This window comes from Bactrocera oleae, chromosome 5 (genome assembly GCF_042242935.1).
Source record: "Bactrocera oleae isolate idBacOlea1 chromosome 5, idBacOlea1, whole genome shotgun sequence".
Classification (NCBI taxonomy): domain Eukaryota; kingdom Metazoa; phylum Arthropoda; class Insecta; order Diptera; family Tephritidae; genus Bactrocera; species Bactrocera oleae.
In genome coordinates, this window is record NC_091539.1 from 54,234,634 (window position 1) to 54,256,000 (window position 21,367).

At 31.9% G+C, this 21,367-nt stretch overlaps 1 protein-coding gene across 2 annotated transcripts in view; it reads right to left on the minus strand.

Annotated features, from left to right (window-relative positions):
• ec (ubiquitin specific peptidase echinus) overlaps positions 1–21,367 on the minus strand; it is a 161,365-nt gene that overhangs the window by 37,279 nt on the left and 102,719 nt on the right. For both annotated transcript variants that reach the window (XM_036376360.2, XM_036376361.2), the window contains one exon: positions 15,327–15,419. In XM_036376360.2, the coding sequence (XP_036232253.2) occupies positions 15,327–15,419 (93 nt within the window). The remainder of the gene's footprint in view (positions 1–15,326; positions 15,420–21,367) is intronic.

The window sequence follows — 21,367 nt, forward strand, 5'->3', positions numbered from 1 at the left end:
AAATTATTTAAGTAATTTGGTTTATACACTGATCTTGCATGAAGTATTTAGAAAAATAATATCTTGAAAATCAAAACATTTTCATGAAAATGTCATGCGATTAGCTTGTTACGGTTTATGAACAATTTACAGACTTTCTTATTTCCGGAAACTATGTTGAATTTGTTAATAGACTTATTAACACAATAGTCTGCCATCTGCCGGACAATATGTGAAGACTAAGGATACTTAGCATAATAACTAAAGGCAAATTCGAGGTAAGTTGGTAGATGGTCCAATAGATTGACGATAGTGTTTGAAAATATTTGCTAAAAGTCTAAGAAAATTACTTCTTTCTCACTATATAAAAAACTAGCTCTTGAGAATTCATTTATAAATGGAATAAGTGTTGTGACAAGATACTAAAGAAAAATGGTTTGAAAAACAATTATATGTGATTCATATCAAATATGTAATTCAACTGTTTTCCCATGAATTTCAGAACTACCCTAATATTGTGTGTTTACTGCTTGTATGATATATTGTGCTTACAATCTCATTTTATTTGATTTTTTTATAATAACTTTTCTTCGCATGTTTTGACCTACCCTAGTGTGTTTTAATATGGAAATATTTACAGAGTTGCAATCTGATCAAATTTGACGCGGACTGGTCCATTTAAACAGCGGGTGAAAATCAAATCGCTAATTTTTTGCCTAGGATGTTACAACTTTTTTTTACGCTTGTGTGAATTTTCTCCATATATTAAGTACTCTGTGTTTAGCAGCTGTTCGTTAACGATGCAGAAACGCAATTTTTTTGTTAGTCCGGTTTAGTTTTGATCCGCTGGTATAGTTTAATTAAACCAAATACATTTTTAGTAGACAAAGTTTTAAAACACAAATAACTATTTCTGAAACATTTTAATATTAAATTTATTAATGAAAGTTAACTGTGTCGGGACTGCTAAGAAACCCCTAAATTCTTTGAACACAAATTTTAACTAATATCTACTCTTTTTTAGTAGAGCATTCTTGAACAATTAAAGTTATAAAGAAATCCCGACGATGAAGCAAATCAGCAGGCTAAGGCTTAGATAACACTAGATATATGCATACCCAAAATAAAAATTCATTTTAGCAATAAATCTAATAAGCATTGGGGACTAGGTGGTCAGCGTTCCTCAGGAATGTTTCTTGCACGTACAACAACAACATAACAAAATACAGCTGTCCTATGGATGCTCTGAAGGACACTCTGATTATCTGAGACTTCCTCAAAATACATAAAAATTGGAATTTCATGAAACAATTAGAAGAACTGTCGTTGCAATAAATAAAATATAATTTAAAATAGTTCTTTTAACAACCACTAATTCACGGCACTTCGCTTTAATTCCAAAGCAATCAGCTTAAGTTACACAGCATAGCATTAAACCCACTTTCATAGAACACACAGTACTTTAGAAACGTGCTCCAACAGCTTAGCACATAATATATTTATGCAATTAACGAGTAAAAAGCCTTTGGTGTAAATCATAGCAAACAATTAATCGAACGTTAATTAAAGCGTGTGCATTGTGCAGCAGGTAACAACAGCAACAACAATTTATTATATAAACGATAAATTCCGAATGTCAATAAGCCACAAATTACAAAAATACGTTTATGCACATATATTATGTATGTAAGTGTTTATGCATGTATATATGTGTAGCTAAATTAAGAACGCGCTTGGAAAAGCACGTGCTGTTGCGACTTATCAGCAAGCAATTACGCACAAAGCGGATTTGAAGAGCGCAACAACAAGCCGGGTGCACTTTACTCCGACGCAGAATACACCTTTATATATACATATATATATACAATACATATATATACATATTTATGTGTCTATATATACGTTTGGATATATTTATTATTAAATAAAGTGGTACTCATTTCCAACTAGAAAGAGCAAACGTGGACAAAAAAGAAGAGCTAGACAAATAAATGTCAGATTGCTGCATAAAAGCAAATAAATATACTTGTTTGCATTAGGCGCTTATTTGTTGTGAAGCACATTTCAGCGCGACAAACATACAAACCTAAGCATAACTGTTGTGGTTTATGTGGAGTTTGGTTGGATTGTGCGACACAAAAGCGGTTTGTCGCCGGTAATGCGCGTGTTGCATTAAATCAGAACATTTTTATTTATTTAACTATTTTTTTTTTACTTTTGCTCTAACACGATTGCTGTAGTTTAGATACAAGGAAAAAGTTTAATGTTTGCTTATTACAATACTATTTTATTTATGCATGTATGTGTGTATGCATCTATTTTTTTGTTTGCACCTCAATCACTTATAACAGTTTTCTGTAGCAATTCTCTTTTGTGTATGCACTTCACTGCACCTTTTGATTTTTTTAACACACACAATCACACAACATATGTATGTCTACATATGATTCATATATTCATCAGTATGTATATTAACTTCATAATGTTTTATCATCGCTGTACTTGCATTTTAGCGCATATCTTGCAGACCATAGACCAATATAAACTTCTATGATAAGCCCTGACTAAGTCAATAAGCGTATTAAAGGGCTGTCGCAAATGTACAAAGCGATAAATATAAATATAATTCAGTTACAGTATGTATTATTTTATATATATAGATGTTCTCGAGTGTGTTCCCTTTTTCTTAGTAAACACAGCTTTCGTAATTTTTCAAAGCAAACAATTTTAGTTTTATATGTCACAAGCAGTGACTAGTTTTCCACAATAGTCGTAACTACTAGAACACAGTTTTATCATATGCATATTATACATTTACGCTTACATATAATCCTATGTTACTAAAATTTTAAGCAATTAAATGCATATGTGTGTAAGTACATATATGCGAGTCTTTGGTTGTACTGTACTACTAATAGTTTTCGGTATTCAATAGGATTTTGAAATAAGCCTCAATTACCTTTTAAAAGTTTTAATCAGATTTAACAGCATTACAGTTAAATTCGGGATCCCGAAAATTTTCGGGACCCTTCGGGATTTTGAAATTGGATTAAAAAAAATGCTTTAACTTCAAATTTGTTCCGGTGAGCATAGTATTATGGCAAAATTTTCGGGATTCAACGGGATTTTCGCATAGGCCTTGCATTTATTCATTTAACATTTTAAAATTTTTAAGTGGCTGTGAACCTACTGAATTCGCGATCCCGAAAAGTTTCCGAACTGATCGGGATTGTTAATCGATCTTAAATTTCCACTAACATTTCTTCAGGTGACCACAGCTTAATGAGAAGATGGAGAAAAAATTATATACTCTGGACCAAATCGTGAACTATAAATATACGCTCGGGATCTCAGAAGAATTTTTTGAAACAAGAGATTTATCGATAATAGGTATGATTTTAACTGCTCTCATCTTTGCGTTTGCTGTCTGTGTATGCCTCATGAGGTAACGGCTCAAGTCGTTTTTTAATCTATAGCACAACTTAACTTCCAATATCTCACTTTCAATCACAAAGTGTTTTAGCATCCAATGTAACATAAACAACAAAATAACAACAAAAAGATGTTTAATGATATATATATTTCATTATCTACTAATCCTACTCTAAACTCAGACTAACTTCAAAGTAGCAGCGAAGGCATTGAAATTCTCCGGCGCCGGAATCGAATTTATTTATTCCACAACAAATATATGTTAAATTACCTCGTGAAAAATAATTTACTCTAATATACTAGCACAATAAGTCTAGACTCCAGAAAGGCACTTAGCACCTTTTCTTTTGAACTTATTATTGGAAAGTATCACAATGAAATTGAAATTTACTCAATTTAAGCAACAATTAACTAAATGATTTTTATAGAGCTTCAATTTATGGTACATAGTTAGAAGTAAAAAAGGAGTTGGAAGAGTTAACACCTTCAGAAGAACACTTTGGTCCTTTAGCGAATATTAGAGAGATCAAGAGAACTATGCATTACAAAACAAACACGAGTGATTGCTCAAAACGTATTCACAGTCATAAATCGGGTTACATAATGAGCTAAACTATAGTTACAGACAGACAGTTAGATCTACTTAGAGTAGAAAAACACCCTTAAGTAGCTAAATTAACCGTCGACGCCATATATGTACGAGTATATTACATATACATATACATACAAGGAAAAAGCTAATGATAATGAGTTAGCTATAGAAAACCTACAACTGAGTAAATGCACTCGCTCATTAAAATTGTATTGAATCAAAATTTGTCAAGCTATCAAACTGATTTAGCATTCAATCACTCAAACAATCAATCAATTTACTATTCACTAAGTAAATGATGAATTATCATGTGGGCAAATAAAATGTCAACAAATTAGTGGAAGACGTGGGATGAAAGAGGGATATAAATTAAAAAAAAAACAATAATTTTATGTAAATTTGGGTGTATGAGAGTGGAGAAAAGTCTGAGAAATTTGGTCAAGCGCATCCAAAGTGTGTTTTCCCCTTCAAAGATGAGTCACTCGAACTCCATAAATGCGATGTAATGCCAAAAGTGCAATAAAAAAATTAGAATCAAGCAATGAGGGCACAAAATGTAGCAACAGGATCATAAAATCTATTTTTAAAGCAGTTTTGGAAGCTATAAAAAGATTCTCGCCACATGTATGTAAGCGAGTGGTGTCCTAAAATGACTTAAATTATATGCGCGTATGCTTGTAAAAACCTCTTAACATATGTGCTCGTCAACATTTAATTTACAAAACACACGCGAACTGTGTACACACGTCTCTCTCTTGCTTCTTGTGTATATCTTGCTCGTATCACTTTTTCAATTTAACTTGCAATTAAGCAGCGCTATTCACAACTGGCGACTAGGTATATGGTAGGCAGCAAGTGTATTTAGTAAGAACTTTAAGACGGTGTGAAAGAGTGTGTTCAACCGCAACGGTCGCGCTGCTCGGCTTGCGTGGGAGATTCCCAGCGTTGGCCGAACGATTTTCATAATTTAAGCAACACACACGGCGTTTATTTGGTTACCCCACTTCTAAGCGCTCTAGTTGGAGTCAACGAGTCAACGTTTTAGTGCAGATTAATGTTTGGTTTTTCAACTCAGTATGTTTTCTTAGCTGACGGCATGCTTTTTACTGCCTCTGGCTTTTAATGTTAATTTATGCTTTGAATTAAAAGTCAAATAAAAGGAGCAGCAAAACAAATGCAAACAAACAAACAGAATAGGAAGAAAAAATAATTATAATTAAAGCCGGATTGCGAGCGGCTAAGCGTGTGTGGTTCTTTACACTCGTAGATAAATTTATATGCAGCGATTTGGGCTTAGAAATAAGCACCTGTGATTGCTAATATTTTGAAGTTTAAAGGTTTTTTTTTATTTAAGTAATTATTATATTACTACATTTTATGTTGCATTAATGGAATCTAAAATAAGTTTTATATTTTTTGTTCCTTTTTAATTTCAATGCTAGTTTTTTTAACTTTTTTGAGTAAAATTTATAAAAAAGAGTATTATAATTTGTACTTTGTAATATTTATTTTCTAAATTTAATATTGTAAAAAATATTATATTTATATAAAACATGTTGGGCTTAGGAATAAACACATATATTTACTAATATTTTGTTTTGCTTCTATTTCTACAAGAATATACAAAAAAAAAAATATTTAATTTATTATTAAATATGTTATCTGTATTATTGCACAAATATTAAGAGTTTATAAGTTTCATATTTCAAAAAAATTTATATTTATTTTTGCATTTATTGAATTTGTAGTTAAAAAGGCGAATATATACTTGTACTTTAAATTTCTTGCATTTTAAAAATTTATTGATATTTAAAAACAAATTTTAATTTATAACTAAAAATTTTTAAAAATTCCGCAAATACATATTTTTAAATCACGTTAAAAAATAAATAGTAAGAATTTGATTTTAGTGCTTGTTTTTATCTTGAATGAACTTTTAATATTTTGTAAATAAAATTATTAAAATATATAAAAATTCATATTTTTGATATTTTTATAAAAAATAAACATTCAAAAAAAGTTTTTATTTATTTGTGTAATTATTAAATGTTATAAATTTTTACTTGTCAAAGAACACGATCTTTTTTTAACTTTTTGTATTCGAAAACATTTTGAAAAAGGTTAATATTCTGCTAACTGCATTTTTTTTTTCTATTTCAAAATTCTTTAATCTTAATAAATATGATTTTAATTATTATTTTTAAATTTTTTAAATTGTCTTATTTAATATTTGTTATTTATTCTAAAAAGTACAAAAAGCCAATATTGTTTACATTTCTTGTTTGTGTTCTCTTATTTTAAGTACATACATATACATATGTATGTGTTTATCTACTGTTAGCAAATAATCGGTACGCTTTTTCGGCACTTCCTTTGTTTTAGCGCAACAAATTTAAGTAGCAAACAAATGTTAAAAGCCGAGAAGAGCTTTACAGTTCAAAGCAATGACAACAGGCGGCTGGCGGTAGTATAGAAGTAACAACAACAACCGCAAGTGTATGAGTAACAATACAAAGAAAACAGCAGCAACAACAACATTGCTCTTGCAATGACAATAAATGCAAATAAAATTGTGTGATACGACAACAAAAACATTTACAAAGCACAACAACATCTAAAACACAAGAAAATAACATTTACTGGAAAAAGTTGTAAGCCAGAAAAAAACATGCATGCAAGCTCAAGAACATGGCAAACAAAACAAAGACAAATTACAAGAAGTCACAGGCGCAGAAAATGCAACTACGACATATGTATGTGTTAAATATATGTTGCATATATGTACATATGCAAAAATGAGAGTAAAATTCTGAAATCAGTTTACAAAATTTTCTTTGTTAATGATTTTTATTTAATAAAATGTTTATTATTTCTAGTAGTATTTTTTTGTAGCATGATAAAAAATTGTAATAAGTTGTTCTTGTTGTTTTTATTTTATATTCTGTTTTTGTTGTCTTATTTAAATAACAAAATATTGGTTATATAATAAAATGTAACCATTATGTTGGCTTCCTACTGCTTAGGAACCAACAGTCAAAAGAAAAAGTTTGAGCGCCACTGTATTGCTTCCCAATTGTATACATGCTACTACAATATTTACTTTACCATCATAATTGCACTACCTTCCTCCTCACTTATTTTAAAGTGGTTTTAATCATGTACGCCCCACTTTTGTCCTATTTCACTCACCTTCTCTCAAAAACAAATATACATACATGTGTATGCAAATACTATATGTACAAGTATATGAGAACCTATTTTTATTGTCATTGTATAATCTTTCTTTTTTGTTGTGGCTCTTTAATAACACGTTTTCCACTTTTAACCATCTTCTGCCTCAGCATCTTGTAGTTCAAACTCCCCTAGAAACTTCTCTCTCTTAACTTCCTCAATACATTCCCATCCGTAATATTACTATTCTTCATACGCCTTCTTTGTGTCGTCATTGTTTCACTTACAGAACGTTCCCAAGCAGTCATTGTCCAAATTTCTATTCCCGTTCCCTTTTGAACTCTCACTGCTAGTGCCAATCTCCTAGCCACCTCTCTTTCTCTTTGCAATCGAGTATTTAGAAGTTCTTCTAAAAGACATCACTCGCTCGCTGTCTACGTTCATTCGCCGGTAGTTTTTCTTTATTATTATTATGGTTTTGTTGTTTAGTGGCTTTCTGGCACTCACACTACTTGTATTGCTTTCTACAACGTTCGTTACTCACTCTCATACATGATCACCGCTACACCTACTCTATCACGTGCATGTTTGTGTGTGTATTCTGGCGTTGGCCACTCACAAAAAATGGTACAGTCGCGCGCCATTTCACAAATTTTCCGAAATAGTGATCTGATGCTTGAAGTTTTCCCGTTTTTTCTTTCGTTATCCCCTCAATTCTCTCTTCATATCGTAGTAAGTCATGGTGGAGTGTTTGTTTTGTTGTTGGCGGTGATTTTTCTTACTTGTTTGGGAGGGATGTAGATGGCTGTTTATTATTTTATTTTCAAGCAATGTTGTTGTTGTGAATAGCAAAGGTGATGCTGGGGGTTAGCTGAAGTGTGTCTTATAGGATTTTCTTTGAGTTTTTTATGTTTTCTTTTTATCTTTTCAGTGTTTTTTGTTATTCAAGTTTTTTTGTGTTTTTGTTTATTTTTTGAACTTGGTAGGCGAAAGTGCTGTTATAATCCTCTATTTGTGAAGTTTGATTTTTATAGGTATTTTAGATGATTTTGAAATTAGTTTGATAACTTTGACATATTTTTGGAACTCACATCATCACATAAAAAAATTAAAAATAATTAATTAATTTCAATTAGTCAGTCAAGTAATATAAAATTTATTATGGTTACATCCGAAATTAAATTGCCACATATTCTGTTAAATTATTTAAACTAGCGAATTAAATCAAGTTGCTGCGTTTTTCAGAGTTACTTATTTTTTTAGCTAAGTAATCAATAGCTCTATTGAATTTTTGATGTTATAACTTGTATAGGGTTGCCACAAACAATAATTGGTTGATTAAAATTTATGACGCTAGTTTAAGTTAAATACTAATTTTAATTCAAATATAAGATATACCCAAATTTCATATCATATTTATAATAGAGTTGCCACAGATTTTGTTGATATGCAAACATTTTTTTTAATCTAAAACACATTGATTTAAGTCACAAATTATTAGTACGAATCTTGTACAAAAAGAAATTTACGAAAATCTCTTAATACCACAAATATAATATATGTATATATGGCAACCCTGACACATATTCGCATAGTAACATTTGCTAAAGCACGTTGTATCATTCTAATCATGCTAATACTTGCTTATATATTCTTGCCTATATCTTAAAGTATAATATTTGTTTTATGGGGTTGCCACCCATTTTGATTCCAAACCGTATTAAAATATACTCGAAGTATAAAATAAAATACCATAAATTTAATATATACTATACATTTTCCTAGTATTTGGTAAATTCGAAGAAACAAAAATCAATGATAAATCATAATACAGAAAAATTAAAAATATTTCAATAAAAGATATTTGCAAGTAGAGTTACAAACGTAAATAAAATTTCAAATTCTCAAAATAAATTTGCAATGTGAAAAAATTGAAATATAGTACAATTTTTAGTCATATCAACACAGTGGGAAATATTTTATGGAACAGGGTTGCCATCTACATGAAATTAAACAGTTATTATGGGCTATAGTAAGAAAAATACACAATAGAATTGATGGAAAGTCAATAATAAGTTCAAAACAAACTAAAAATTTAAAAAACTAAAACATGGCGCCAAATTTAATTATAACAACTCATTAAAAAATACATAAAACTATATTACAGAGTTGGCATCTATAAAAAATTTTACATTTCTTGTCTAGTACTTCATCTGAAACACGTAGTTAATGAAAACGCCTAAACTTGACAATAATTAGAAAGACTGTGAGCATATACATTTTTCAACAGCGTTGCCAGACGGTTCTTAATTCATCAAAAATTTAAAATGCCTTAGAAAGTTTCAAAAGAAAATATTTTCAGTATCTATGCTCAAATTATAATAAAAATTAGAATTTAGTAATAGAAGCTCTTCAGCTCCTCAACATCAATCTCAATGCTCGCTACTGTGTGCATAAATTTAAAATTCTACATTTTCTTATTTAAAAATTGCCTATGTGAAACCATCATTTGCAAAAAGAAAGGTAAAAAATGCCATCTAATGCAAAGTGGTTTCAGCAATTAAGTATCACACCTTATTATTCTTTTATCTCAACTTTTTTTTTACACCTTTCACACATTTTCCCACACACTCACCGCTGGTAACACGCAACAGCTTGTTCACGTTAACAACTTTCCTGCATAGTGGCAGCACATAAATTAAGAGGCGTACAACATAAAGTGGCTGCTGCATACACAGGTAACTACCCCTCAACAGCAAAGAGTTAGAATATAATTTTATGATTTGTGGACATATACATATGTACTTGCAACAATATATGCATGTAAGTGCTCTTTATGCAAATAGTTATGTAATTATATAAGTGCGGTCATTTAATTAACATATTTAGCACGTAATTTATCAATGCGCACCATTAAACTTCAAGTGTGGACTATTTAATATGCCACGCAATTGTCATCTAATTTCCTTTGTTTACTTTCGCCGTGATAAGCCATTTTTTATTGCCACTAAGAATTTCAGGAATGAACATTAATCAACGACAAAGACAGCAAAATGACATTTCAATTTCTACTTAAAATTAACACAATGGAAATTTATGCGAAAGCGCAACGAAAATGCAACCTTCAATTACAACTGCATGCATATTTATGCTTTGTGGCAGATATGCCAAAGTTGTGTGGCGTCCACTTGGCGTACACACACCCACATATATATGGTACACAAACACAAGTATGTACTTGGTGAGGTGTTGTTCGGCGCTGCCGGAAATGTGTAGGCGTTCGACGCGTCAGCGCAACAACAACAGCAGCAGACAATTGGCTGCCCGTGTCCTTTAGAATTATTATGACTTTCGCCTTGTCATTGCAGTCTTGTAGTCAGCGACCTTTTGTGCAATAATGCGGACTAGACACACTACCAGTCATCGCTAGTTAGTCATTGGAAATTTTCAGTTGAATTGTCAAATTTTATGTGCGCGCACACCCTCTCGCACTTAACAGCCAAAATACCGAAATACCGAGAAACTACACGAACACTGGTAGTTAACTGGTGTTGTATGTTTCCATGTGCAGTGGCATGCAATTTTATGGTATTTTCCATAATGTGAGTTATGGCTGTTGCACATAAATATTTTGTGGTCTATGGGTATTCCGTTAAAGTGCTTAAGCAGGCGCAGACGCATGCGTTTGTAGTAGCGGGAAAATTTATGTTGTTAAGGACAATGATGATGATGGAAATGATAGTAAAATTTCGAATGAAGGATTTTCCCAATAATAATATACCAAGAGGTTGCAGGAAATTTCTAGGTACATTTGTGAAGAATCGAGAAAATTTGGAAAAAATAGATTCAACTTTAACCCATCGCAAAGAAAAAAAAAAACTTTAAGTTAAGCATTCATTTAAAAAATGTCAATATTATTGAAGATAATAACATATTATATTAAAAATCCATTTCAGTCACTTAAATGAAATGTTTCTTATTATACGAGTCCATTTTCCCTGACATCCCTACTAACGCCTAAAAAGCTTATTTCAGCAATCTGCTTATTATCATGACATTGTCTTTAAATTTTATATCATGAATTTCCAATAATAAATTTAAAAGTGAATAAGAGTAAACATATGAGGGACTAGATGATCACGGAACTAACATTGGTACAGTAGAAAAGACTAGCGACTAATAAAAGTACATATATGAATAGAAAAAGTAGAGAGAAAGGGGCCTGCTTCAAGAACTATTTGATTTAGGTTCTTGCTAATATTAACCTACCAAGGTAAGATATAAACCTATACTTGTTCATAAATATCGAATATATTCTATCAAATCATGTTCAAATTGGCTGTTCTTGGGAAAGTTAGAAAAAGTATACGACTAGGTTTTCAAAGATTCCTATATCTACCTATCGTTTCAAGATGCCTTGCATTCTCAACAACTTGTAGCTGTTAGCTACTCCGTAACAGTTTTTACAGTTTTATGAGCCCCTACAGGCTTTCGAGAGTAGAAGAGCCAATAGTTTTGCGCTGGTTAAAATATAGTTTAAAGAAGGCTAAATCAATCACAAGGAAGCATAAATTCCAGTATTTGTTATGATTATTATATGCTACTAATTGCTGGATATATACACTTTGAGCACAATGCCAACTGAAGTGCTCTTAAAATGTCTTAGGCAAATCTTTAGTAATAACGCAACGATTACCCTTCTCCAGCCCAAGTCATGAAAAGTAGGTGAAAAAGTTTTTTAAACATCGAGATCCCAAGCGGCTGAGCTACAGAAGCAAAATTTTCAACAGCTAAGATTTAACAATACTGAAAATATATGAAGATTTTTTTTTTCATAACAGGGAGAGTTTACTAAAAATCCATACCCAGAAAAGTGTAAAAACTATAATTATAAGTATTTTAATGCTTTTAAGAGAAATAAAAAGATCAAAGAAGCATATATAAGTAAAAGTATATACCATGATATAAAAAAATGAGTATATATGATATATTATATAATATATGAAAAATCTATATATAATCGAAAACATTTGGTCCAAACGGAAGTATGCGAAAATATTTTTGAAAACTTTATATAAAAATATAATCCGCTTTGAGAAAAAAATACTATAATACAACAAAGCAAAGAACAATTTTAATTACGTTTGTGAACTTATGAAATACTTTTCACGTTTTCTTAGTAGAAAAAGTTTAGGAAAATATATAATGATTATTAAAAAATATAAAAATAAATTTTTTACCATTTACTCTGCATTTACAAATGAAATAAATTCTATTTAACATATATGTAAATGTCAGCAATCGCCATAAAAAGCATTAGCATTTCATTTGCCACACTTAAAATAAGTAGCAAAAGGTCGAGCGGCTTTAAGTTATCGCTGGCGAGCGAATGGCCCGCGGAGAATTGAAATCTTGTTTGCAAACGACATCAACAAAGCCGCACATCAAACGTGACGGTAAATTTAAATTTGCAAAATGTGCATTTATTTATTATAGTTTAAGGCAAATGTATATTTTTTGCAGTAAAAAAGAAGAAAAAAAATTAAAAATAAAAAACCAAAACAAAAACAAAGAAATATGAACTGAAGAAGCGCCAGCCAGTTCAACTAACGAAGCTAAAACAGCGGCAAAACAAGTTTCGAAACGGAACTCACAGCTGAAAAAGTCAAAGTTCATGAAAAGCCGCTTTGTTGCAAAGACAATTTTGCAAAGTGACAACAGCAAAAAAAACCAAGCAGCCAACAAACTGATTCTCACAGCAGCTAATCGCGTGCGCAACAAAAGACTTAAGCGGCGAACTCGGCGGCCAAAAGAGTTGAGGAACTTGTACAGAAATATATATTTGCGCTAATATATGTAAATATATCTCTATGTTTATATATATAGTTAAATCAGCACATGCTCATCATATGCGGCAGTTCGAGCGCCTGTTGTGAAAATCCCTCGACCACATAGCAGAAAACAAAAAGAAAATGTGTGGGAATTTTCCCTTAATACAACGCCTGTGCATTTTCCATCCCTCCACGAATCGGCAGCTTAGCAATAGCGCCATTATATTGTCATAAATAGGCGCAGTCAGCACGCACTTCTGCACACACAAACAACCGTTCACTTGAAATCGGCCAAACTGAGCGGTGGCACACCTGAGGGAAAATCGCTGCCGCTGGTTTATGGCTGGGAACAACAACAAACACGCACTTGAAATGGGCTCTGCATGCATTTGAAGTCACTCCGATTTTAACGACTAATTGCAATCATGCGCATCTTGCGAACACATACACACATATGTATCTATGCAAGCAACTTTACTTGTAGGTACATATATATAATATGTGTGTGCGTGCGTGTGAGTTTTGGTTTGCGCACGCAATATGCTTATTTCACTTTTCTGCAATAACAACAAAAGCATGTAGTGAGCTCCTGCAATTTTCCGCATTATGCACACACACACACACAATCTATGACAGGCATATACTAGTATATTTGACAGCTTACATTCATGCATCTTAGGCATGTAGTTTTTGTTTTTTTTTGTTTATATTTTCCTGCATTTATTTACTTTATAAGTAATTAAAAAATATCACATATAAAGTGTTTGTTATTATTGACGGTAAAAGTGGCAAATGCGTTAAATTTTTGACATGGGAAGTGAGTAAATTATTTTTACAACTTTAATGTGTTAAATGAGATTTTGCGACTGGAACTTGAAAAAAAATTAAAAAAATTAGGAAGTTCGGAAGTGTGGTTGGCAAACTTAATAAAAAATATTTTATAAAACAAAAAATTCTCCATATAAATAATATAACATATTTATTATACATTTTCGGCTTTAAAAGACCGAAAAATTATTTTACGATTTAGTTAAAATGTGCATATTTCCTGCATATGCAGTTCTTCTCAAAATTGCTATTTACTTAAGGGTTTATATCCACCACATTCGCAGTTTTTGCTTGTATATCGAATGTACATATGTATATGTAATTTTAAGCAGCTAAATCTTTTCCCCCGCCAGGTCCTCCTGGATATCGGCTATGGAATCAAAGGAATCCAACATTTTTTAAAATGAATCACCAATAATTAAACTGCATTAAATTCTGTAAATGTTTATTATTTATAAAATAAAATAACTTTAAAAAAAATCATGAAGGAACGCGTTTTTTCTGATTTGCAAGTGGCTAACCCCATTAAAGAAGTTAGGTAATGTTCATATTTTTTAATTGTAGTATACTATTAGGCGCATTCAATATTAATTTTACTTATTTTTAGAAGAAAGAAGATACCTTAAATAAACATACATATGTATATAATTTTAAATTTTGCTTCATTTTATATTTTTAATTGTAATTATTTCTTATAGGAAAATATATCCAGGCCTAAAGTCAGCGAACATTTTTATTGCTTTGTAGTAGGTCATAGATACTACCAGGAATCTGTGCTATGCAATTCGAAGTGAAAACTACAAAATATTTAGACTTTAAGTGTGGTTATTGGTGAATAAAGAAGTGGGTCAAAAAATACTCCAAGAAATAATTAATTTGAATGCTTGCACATTATAAAATCCAGAAAAATGTTTAATTTAATGTGCCTTTACAGCCATTTAATTTAGTTATTAAAAACTATAATTTGAAATTTCTTTCAACAGTTAGGATCTAGAAGACCAAAAAATGAGGTAACACAAGAATACAATTATTCACCGATATTAATCATAACTGGTAAAAAAAATATATTAAAATACATACACAACTTTGTACTGAGAAAATGGCATCAGTTTGCCTATAACTATGCCTTAACTAAGTTTACATTCCACAAATCTACTATTAGTGGATTCCAAATTATTTCGATTTTCACAATTGGCTTAATTTTGCTCCTTTAAAAGCATTTTTGTAATATACTTTACAGCGAAGATGTAAATTTTTTTATAACTTGCCAAACGAATATCAGCAAATGAAGTTTAAACTCCAATGCGATCGTATAACACAATCCACTCAATACAATAAAGTACATTGGAAGATCAGCAAAACGTTGCATACTTTTAGTCGCAAGCGATGTGATTAGCCACAATTCACGCATACGCTAACTCATACACACACAACAAAAATTTTATATAACAACAAAATCGTTTTATCGTGAAACATGGGTTGTCTTCACTTACCTTCAGCGCACAGAATATACAATCTTGACCGCAGCAAATGTGATGATTGAGGGTGCGAAAAGAACGACGAAAGGCGTCCAAGTGCCATAAGACCTGCAAGCAAAGAAGAGGAGATAGGGAATATGAAATAAAATTGTAAAACTTTCAGGCCAACATACATATATATTTATATTTATGAACATATATATCCATACATATATGAACTTAGAAAAACACAAAAGCAAAGTAAAAGAAATCATAAAAAGGTTTGGCTGCCAAGCAAAGCATTAAGTCTTCGTATTTTGTGCTTTGTCTCGAGTATTTTCTCAAGCCAGTCACTTTAGATTACGCTCTACCGTATCGAGTGAGTCAAACGAGTTTTTATGGCGGCCATGTTTTTGTTTTTCTTCTACAAATGCTCGGCGCACAACAGAACTCCGCGAGCAACGCTGTTTGAACGATTTTCGTAGCCAAAGCGTACAGCGAAAGAGTTAAGCGAAGAGTTCAAGATTGGCTGCTGTACATACACAGCTATATATCTAGTCAACTATAGATGTATATATGTATATGTGTGTTTACCCCATTCGCCACAGTCACAGCCCACCACAGCGGAGAACGACACAGCAAGAAAACTGGTTTCTGTGCTGCTCGAAGTGGCCAAACGCTTTACCCCAACACCACACGCTGGTGGCTGGGGCAGAATTTAGACTTAACAGCCGCAACATTTGTTGCTCAGCAACTTTGAAGCTGCCAGCGCCTACGTCGCTGCCGCTGCTGCTTGGGTCTTTGGAAAGTAGGTACAGTTTTTGTAATTGGTTTGGTGTCGCACAGCTGAATTGGTTGTGGCAAAAAAGCTTTTCCAGCAAATAGTCGCACACAACTGCAAGAACAACAGACAGTTCACGCTGAAAGCAAACAGCAAGCAGACAAGCAGTCGAGTTGGGTAGCTTGGCAGTCAGGCGGTCGAACAATGGCTTGCGCGTTGGCTTAAAGACACATACATATACATATATGTATGTATGTTGATATAGCAGTGCGCTGAAGCCAGAAAGGTTCATTTGCTGTAGACTGGAGGTAGTGCTGCTGCTTGTTGTTGTTGCTTGTTTTTTGTCATTTGCTTATCTACCTTCGAATTTTGCGGGCAAAACAGCTTGGCCAATGCTGAAGTTGCAGACTTTTGATTTCCTTCTTTCTGCACACAGGCACACACACTCTCACACAGACACATATATGCAACATACAGCTCTCAACAGATATACTTTAAAGCTGCTTGTTGTTGCTGCTAATGTTTTATGGCTTAACTTAACGCTTTTTGACTTGTCGAATTTTCTGATATTGTGCTTCTTGTTTTTGCTTTTGTTTTTGTCAAGCCAAGCCATTCAGGCAGGCAAGCAGTGAACTATTGAAAGGTTTCAGGCCAATTGTTTCAAATGCTTTTTGATTGCTTTGGCACTTCGCTTAGGTTTGGCGCGTTTCAATCGCCTGCAATGTGAGTGTATGTGTGTGTATGGCTATTGCTTTGTGTTGTTCGTGTTTTGCTGTGAGCTTCTTTGCAAATGTGTTGCTGATTGTTTCGCATACATATCTTGTGCTGCTGCAGCTGCTGGCGGGTCAGCAACATTATTTTTTGTATCTTAGCATGCGCTTATGTATCTTATTAGATGTAGACGGTTAGCTAGTAAGTGCATATGTATGTGTGCCTTCTAATACATATGTGTTTATGTTTTTTGTTTGCTTCTAACTCCTCGTTCGCGTTCGTTTTTTTGCTCGTCTGCTGTATTTTCGTTTATCTTTGCTTATTTTTCTATTGTTGTTGTTGCATTTTGATTTTTTTTTCTACTTCAGTTTTTTCTAAGCACGAAGCCCTCGCGTCTTTATTCCGCCATTTTGTTGTTGAGTCCCAAAAAAAAATTATTGTATCTATTCGCTTTACTCTTGACTGAACTGTGTGGCGTTGATTAACCTCAAATCTTTTAAGATTTGAAATTTTTATACATGTTTATACATTTTTTTCTAACTTTCAGCGCGCAGCTGCGCCTTTGCTTCATGGACATGCCAGTTATTGAATACTTTTCAAAGTATCTGTTGCATTGTTTATGCTGTTATATGATGCTGGCACGCACCACTTACCAATGAAGGGAAAATCAAACAAACAACAACAAAAAATCGTATAATATGATCGTTTGAAAAATGGCTAAAGGCAAAAATTTGTAACCTAAAGTCGGTTTCAAGTGTTGAATTTGACTGCTTGTATATCAATTTTATTGCTAGTTCATTTATGTTTTTGTTGTAAATTTTTTTTTTCACGTCTGTACGCATTTGATAGCCAAATTTGGTTTTTTCTATAAATTCTTTGTCAGATAATGCTTTGGTAGGGCTTTGTGTTGCTGTTATGTATGTGTGTTGTAGGCCTTTTAAGCGCTTTGTTCGAGTTGATTGAATTTTTAGGTAAAAGTTAGTGTAATATATCGTGTTTGGTAATTTACATGAACACAAATTGTGACACTATTTGGATGTAAAGTATAAGTATAAAATAAAAATGTTTTGTATGTGGCCTAGTGTACGTTTAAACATAACAGAGAAATAGATTAATACGAGACATATATATAGAAAAAGATGACATTTTCAATCAATTTCCGCTGAAAAAATAAACAAATATGCTTTATTTTATTGCCATACAATTAAATATTTTTGGTTTTGTTATTGTAAATTAAAAATTTTTATATTTAAAAATATACAGGGTATATTAGGATTGCCACGATCAAAATCAAAATTTTCAAAGGAAAACTTTTTTGTTAGACAAGACAACTTCACAAAATTTGGCAAAGATTATTCTCAAATATAACGCTAAAATTGTTCGAATTGAACTACCATAGCACATGGCTGCCATACAAACTGACCGATTAATATCAAGTTCTTATAAGAAAACTTCTATTTGACAAGATATCTTCTCGAAATTTGGCGTTGATTATTGCCTAAAGCAACGGTGCTATCTCAGCACATACTGCTCAGATCAGACCACTATGGCATATAGCTGTCATACATGCTGATCACTCAAAATCAAATTTTTGTATTGAAAAATTTTTTAGTTGGAAGGATATCTTCGCAAAATTTGGCATAAATTTTTACTCAAAACAGGGCTATGAACTCCGAATATATTGTTTAGATTGGACCACTACAGCAATGACTGACATACAAGCAGACCGATCAAAATCAAGTTAAAAATTTTGTATGCACTTTTATACTATAAGGAATGCTTCGTGAAGAGTATTTTAATTTCCGCGTTGCTGAAGTTAAAGTTTTTTCATGTTTTTAAGTAAATTTAATATTTAAACTTGGCTTCATTTTATCATTATGTACTATTTTATTTAGTACATTATATTACTTACAATTTTTATTACACTTTATTTTAAAATTTTAAGTTTCAACAGAGCAAACAAGTTTTCAAGTATTTTCATAAATATTTGCTTTAATTTTACTTTGCTCCAAACCAATGCTTAATAATCCCTTATATATGTATATCGCCCAATAAGAGCTTAAAACCAAATTAACTGGCCTCAACAAAAGACTTAAGCAACGAACGTATTCGATAATTATTTATGCAACAGTGTGTAGTATACCTACATGAATTATATTAAAAAATTAGTTTTGCAAATATATGCTAATTGGCCAATTTTATGCTGCAAAATTGATTAAAATGATAAGAGCGTATATACAAAACTATTGAGAAATTGAGAAAATAAATTAAATACATTCAGTACATGTATAGTATATTTGCTTATATTATATATTATAAGCCGAAAGCAAACATATCACGCTAACGCTTTGGTAGTCAATTAAATAATAATTTAAATTATTGTGACAAGCAGCAAGCAGCGAGGGGATTGAGATTGAATCAAGCTTATATTACAGTATGAAAGATTTAAGCAACTCAGTTTTGAACTAAATCAGTGATAATAAATAATATTAAGACCAAAAATAAATAAATAGCACTAGATGTGTCAGAAGTTTCGAAAAAAAAGTAAGACTCTTAAACAAAAAAAACCATAAACTAAAAAAAATAATTAAATAAAAAAATACTCAACTATCTGACAACGCTAGCTATGGCTTTTTGTTGCTGTAGTAGGAAATCCAAGTCGAAATTTAATCTGTATTAAATCTGTAACTGTCACTTTGAACACACAAAGTTGACCAAATCCGCGTAACTTAACAAAATATCTAAACTCGTTTCTTTCGACAACGAATATTTTATGGCAGCAGTTGGCAGTTGCACCAAACTTTAACAGCAGCAAGAGTTAAACAAAAAAATAGTAAAAAATAATTACATTGAAAGCAGCAACAAATTCAACTAACTGACAGCAATTGCAAAATCACAACATATTATGCTGTCCGCACTAAAAGTCGAGCAAAAGTCTTGCAAATAGATAAGGCAAGCACGAGCGAGCGCAAGCTGGATGGACGGGCGACAGTTAGCAAAACGGCAGTGGGCAACCGGTCGCCCAAATGGCCAAATGTCCAGCTGCACTACAAATATTAAAATACATATATGTATGTATGTATATATAATATATAGAGGTAGATAGATAGCCAGTGAAGTTAATTCGAAACAGCAACAAAAACAAAAAACAAAAATCAGAAATCAGGCTAACAGCAAGCCGCTTGCCAGAGCAGTGGCCAACTAGCGTTTTAGCTGCCTTACGTGCGCTCTACGCTGTAATTTAAAAGTGCACAGCCAAATTGGAAATGTGCTGAAATTAGAGCAATGAACACGCATCGCCTCGGTGAATGGGAGTGGTGAGTATATAAGCCGGAGTACTTACTTCATGCGCATATGATTATGTACATATATATATACACACCTGTATATATATATATATAGGAACATATAGAGAGCTCGCATGCGATAGAAGTAAAAAACTGAACATTAATATTAATAAAAATAGAAAGTAATTCGAAAGATTTATATATTTAAAAAAAAGGTTTCGAAATCCCGAAATTAATTATAAGAATTATTAATATAATTTGTGATATTTTTAAATTATTAATGCGTATGTTGTAAATATGGTGCATGAAAAAAAATTTAGAGTCCCGAATTCGTGATCCCGAAATGTCGGGATTTGGAAAGTGTTCTTGAAACTGGTTGTTTCACACAAATTTGCCATTCTTTCCGAACTTCGAATTCCATGCTTCGAGATCCCGAAAATTCGGAATTGGGAAATGTTTCTGAAATGCGTAATTTCACACAATTTCGTCAATATATGCAATTAAAAACTCAAAAAATGACTTAATGTTTTGCATATGAAAAAAATTATGTACGTATAAATTAAAAATTATTTAATTCAAAATGTTAGCTGTTTAATAAACAATCGAAATGCCTTATATATATTTTAGTGATTCACTAAACCAGTTCTGCATATGAATATTATATTAATTATTTATGTGCTTGCAGAAGAGTTTCGCGCTTAAGTCTCTTGTGTCAAAGAAATTTGCAAGCAGAATTCCAAGCGTATATTATTTCGATTTGCAACTGAAAGAAATATAAGTGTCTTTACGAATAATGCAAGACGTGTTTGCTAAGCATATTATATTATATATTCAAACATTTGTATAAATATTTGCAAATTTGTAAGTATGTGCTTGCACGCCTGCGCACAATAAATAATGAAATGTGAGTAGTGACAGCGAGAAGCTGATTCCAGTTGCTACCAAAGTAAAACAAAGTGATTGCTAAATAATGAAATAATATAGTAAGCAAAGGGAGAGACAAAAGGCATTAATAGCAAAGTACAATCACATTTCAAAGAAGCTATGCTGGCAGTGGGGTGGGGTATAAAAAGTATTATTCCAGATTGGAGCGATGTATACTGTTTGTAGTATAAAGCTGTGCATATATTACTTATAGATACAATAGATACATGTGTAGGTATATGCATATCTGTGTCTACATAAAAGCTATTTTATAGTTGCTCATCTGCCAGTGCAACAAATCTCTTTCACACTGTCTGCAGCAATAATGCGAACTCACTATGATTTGCTACTCTTTAGCAGATATATTAATTAAA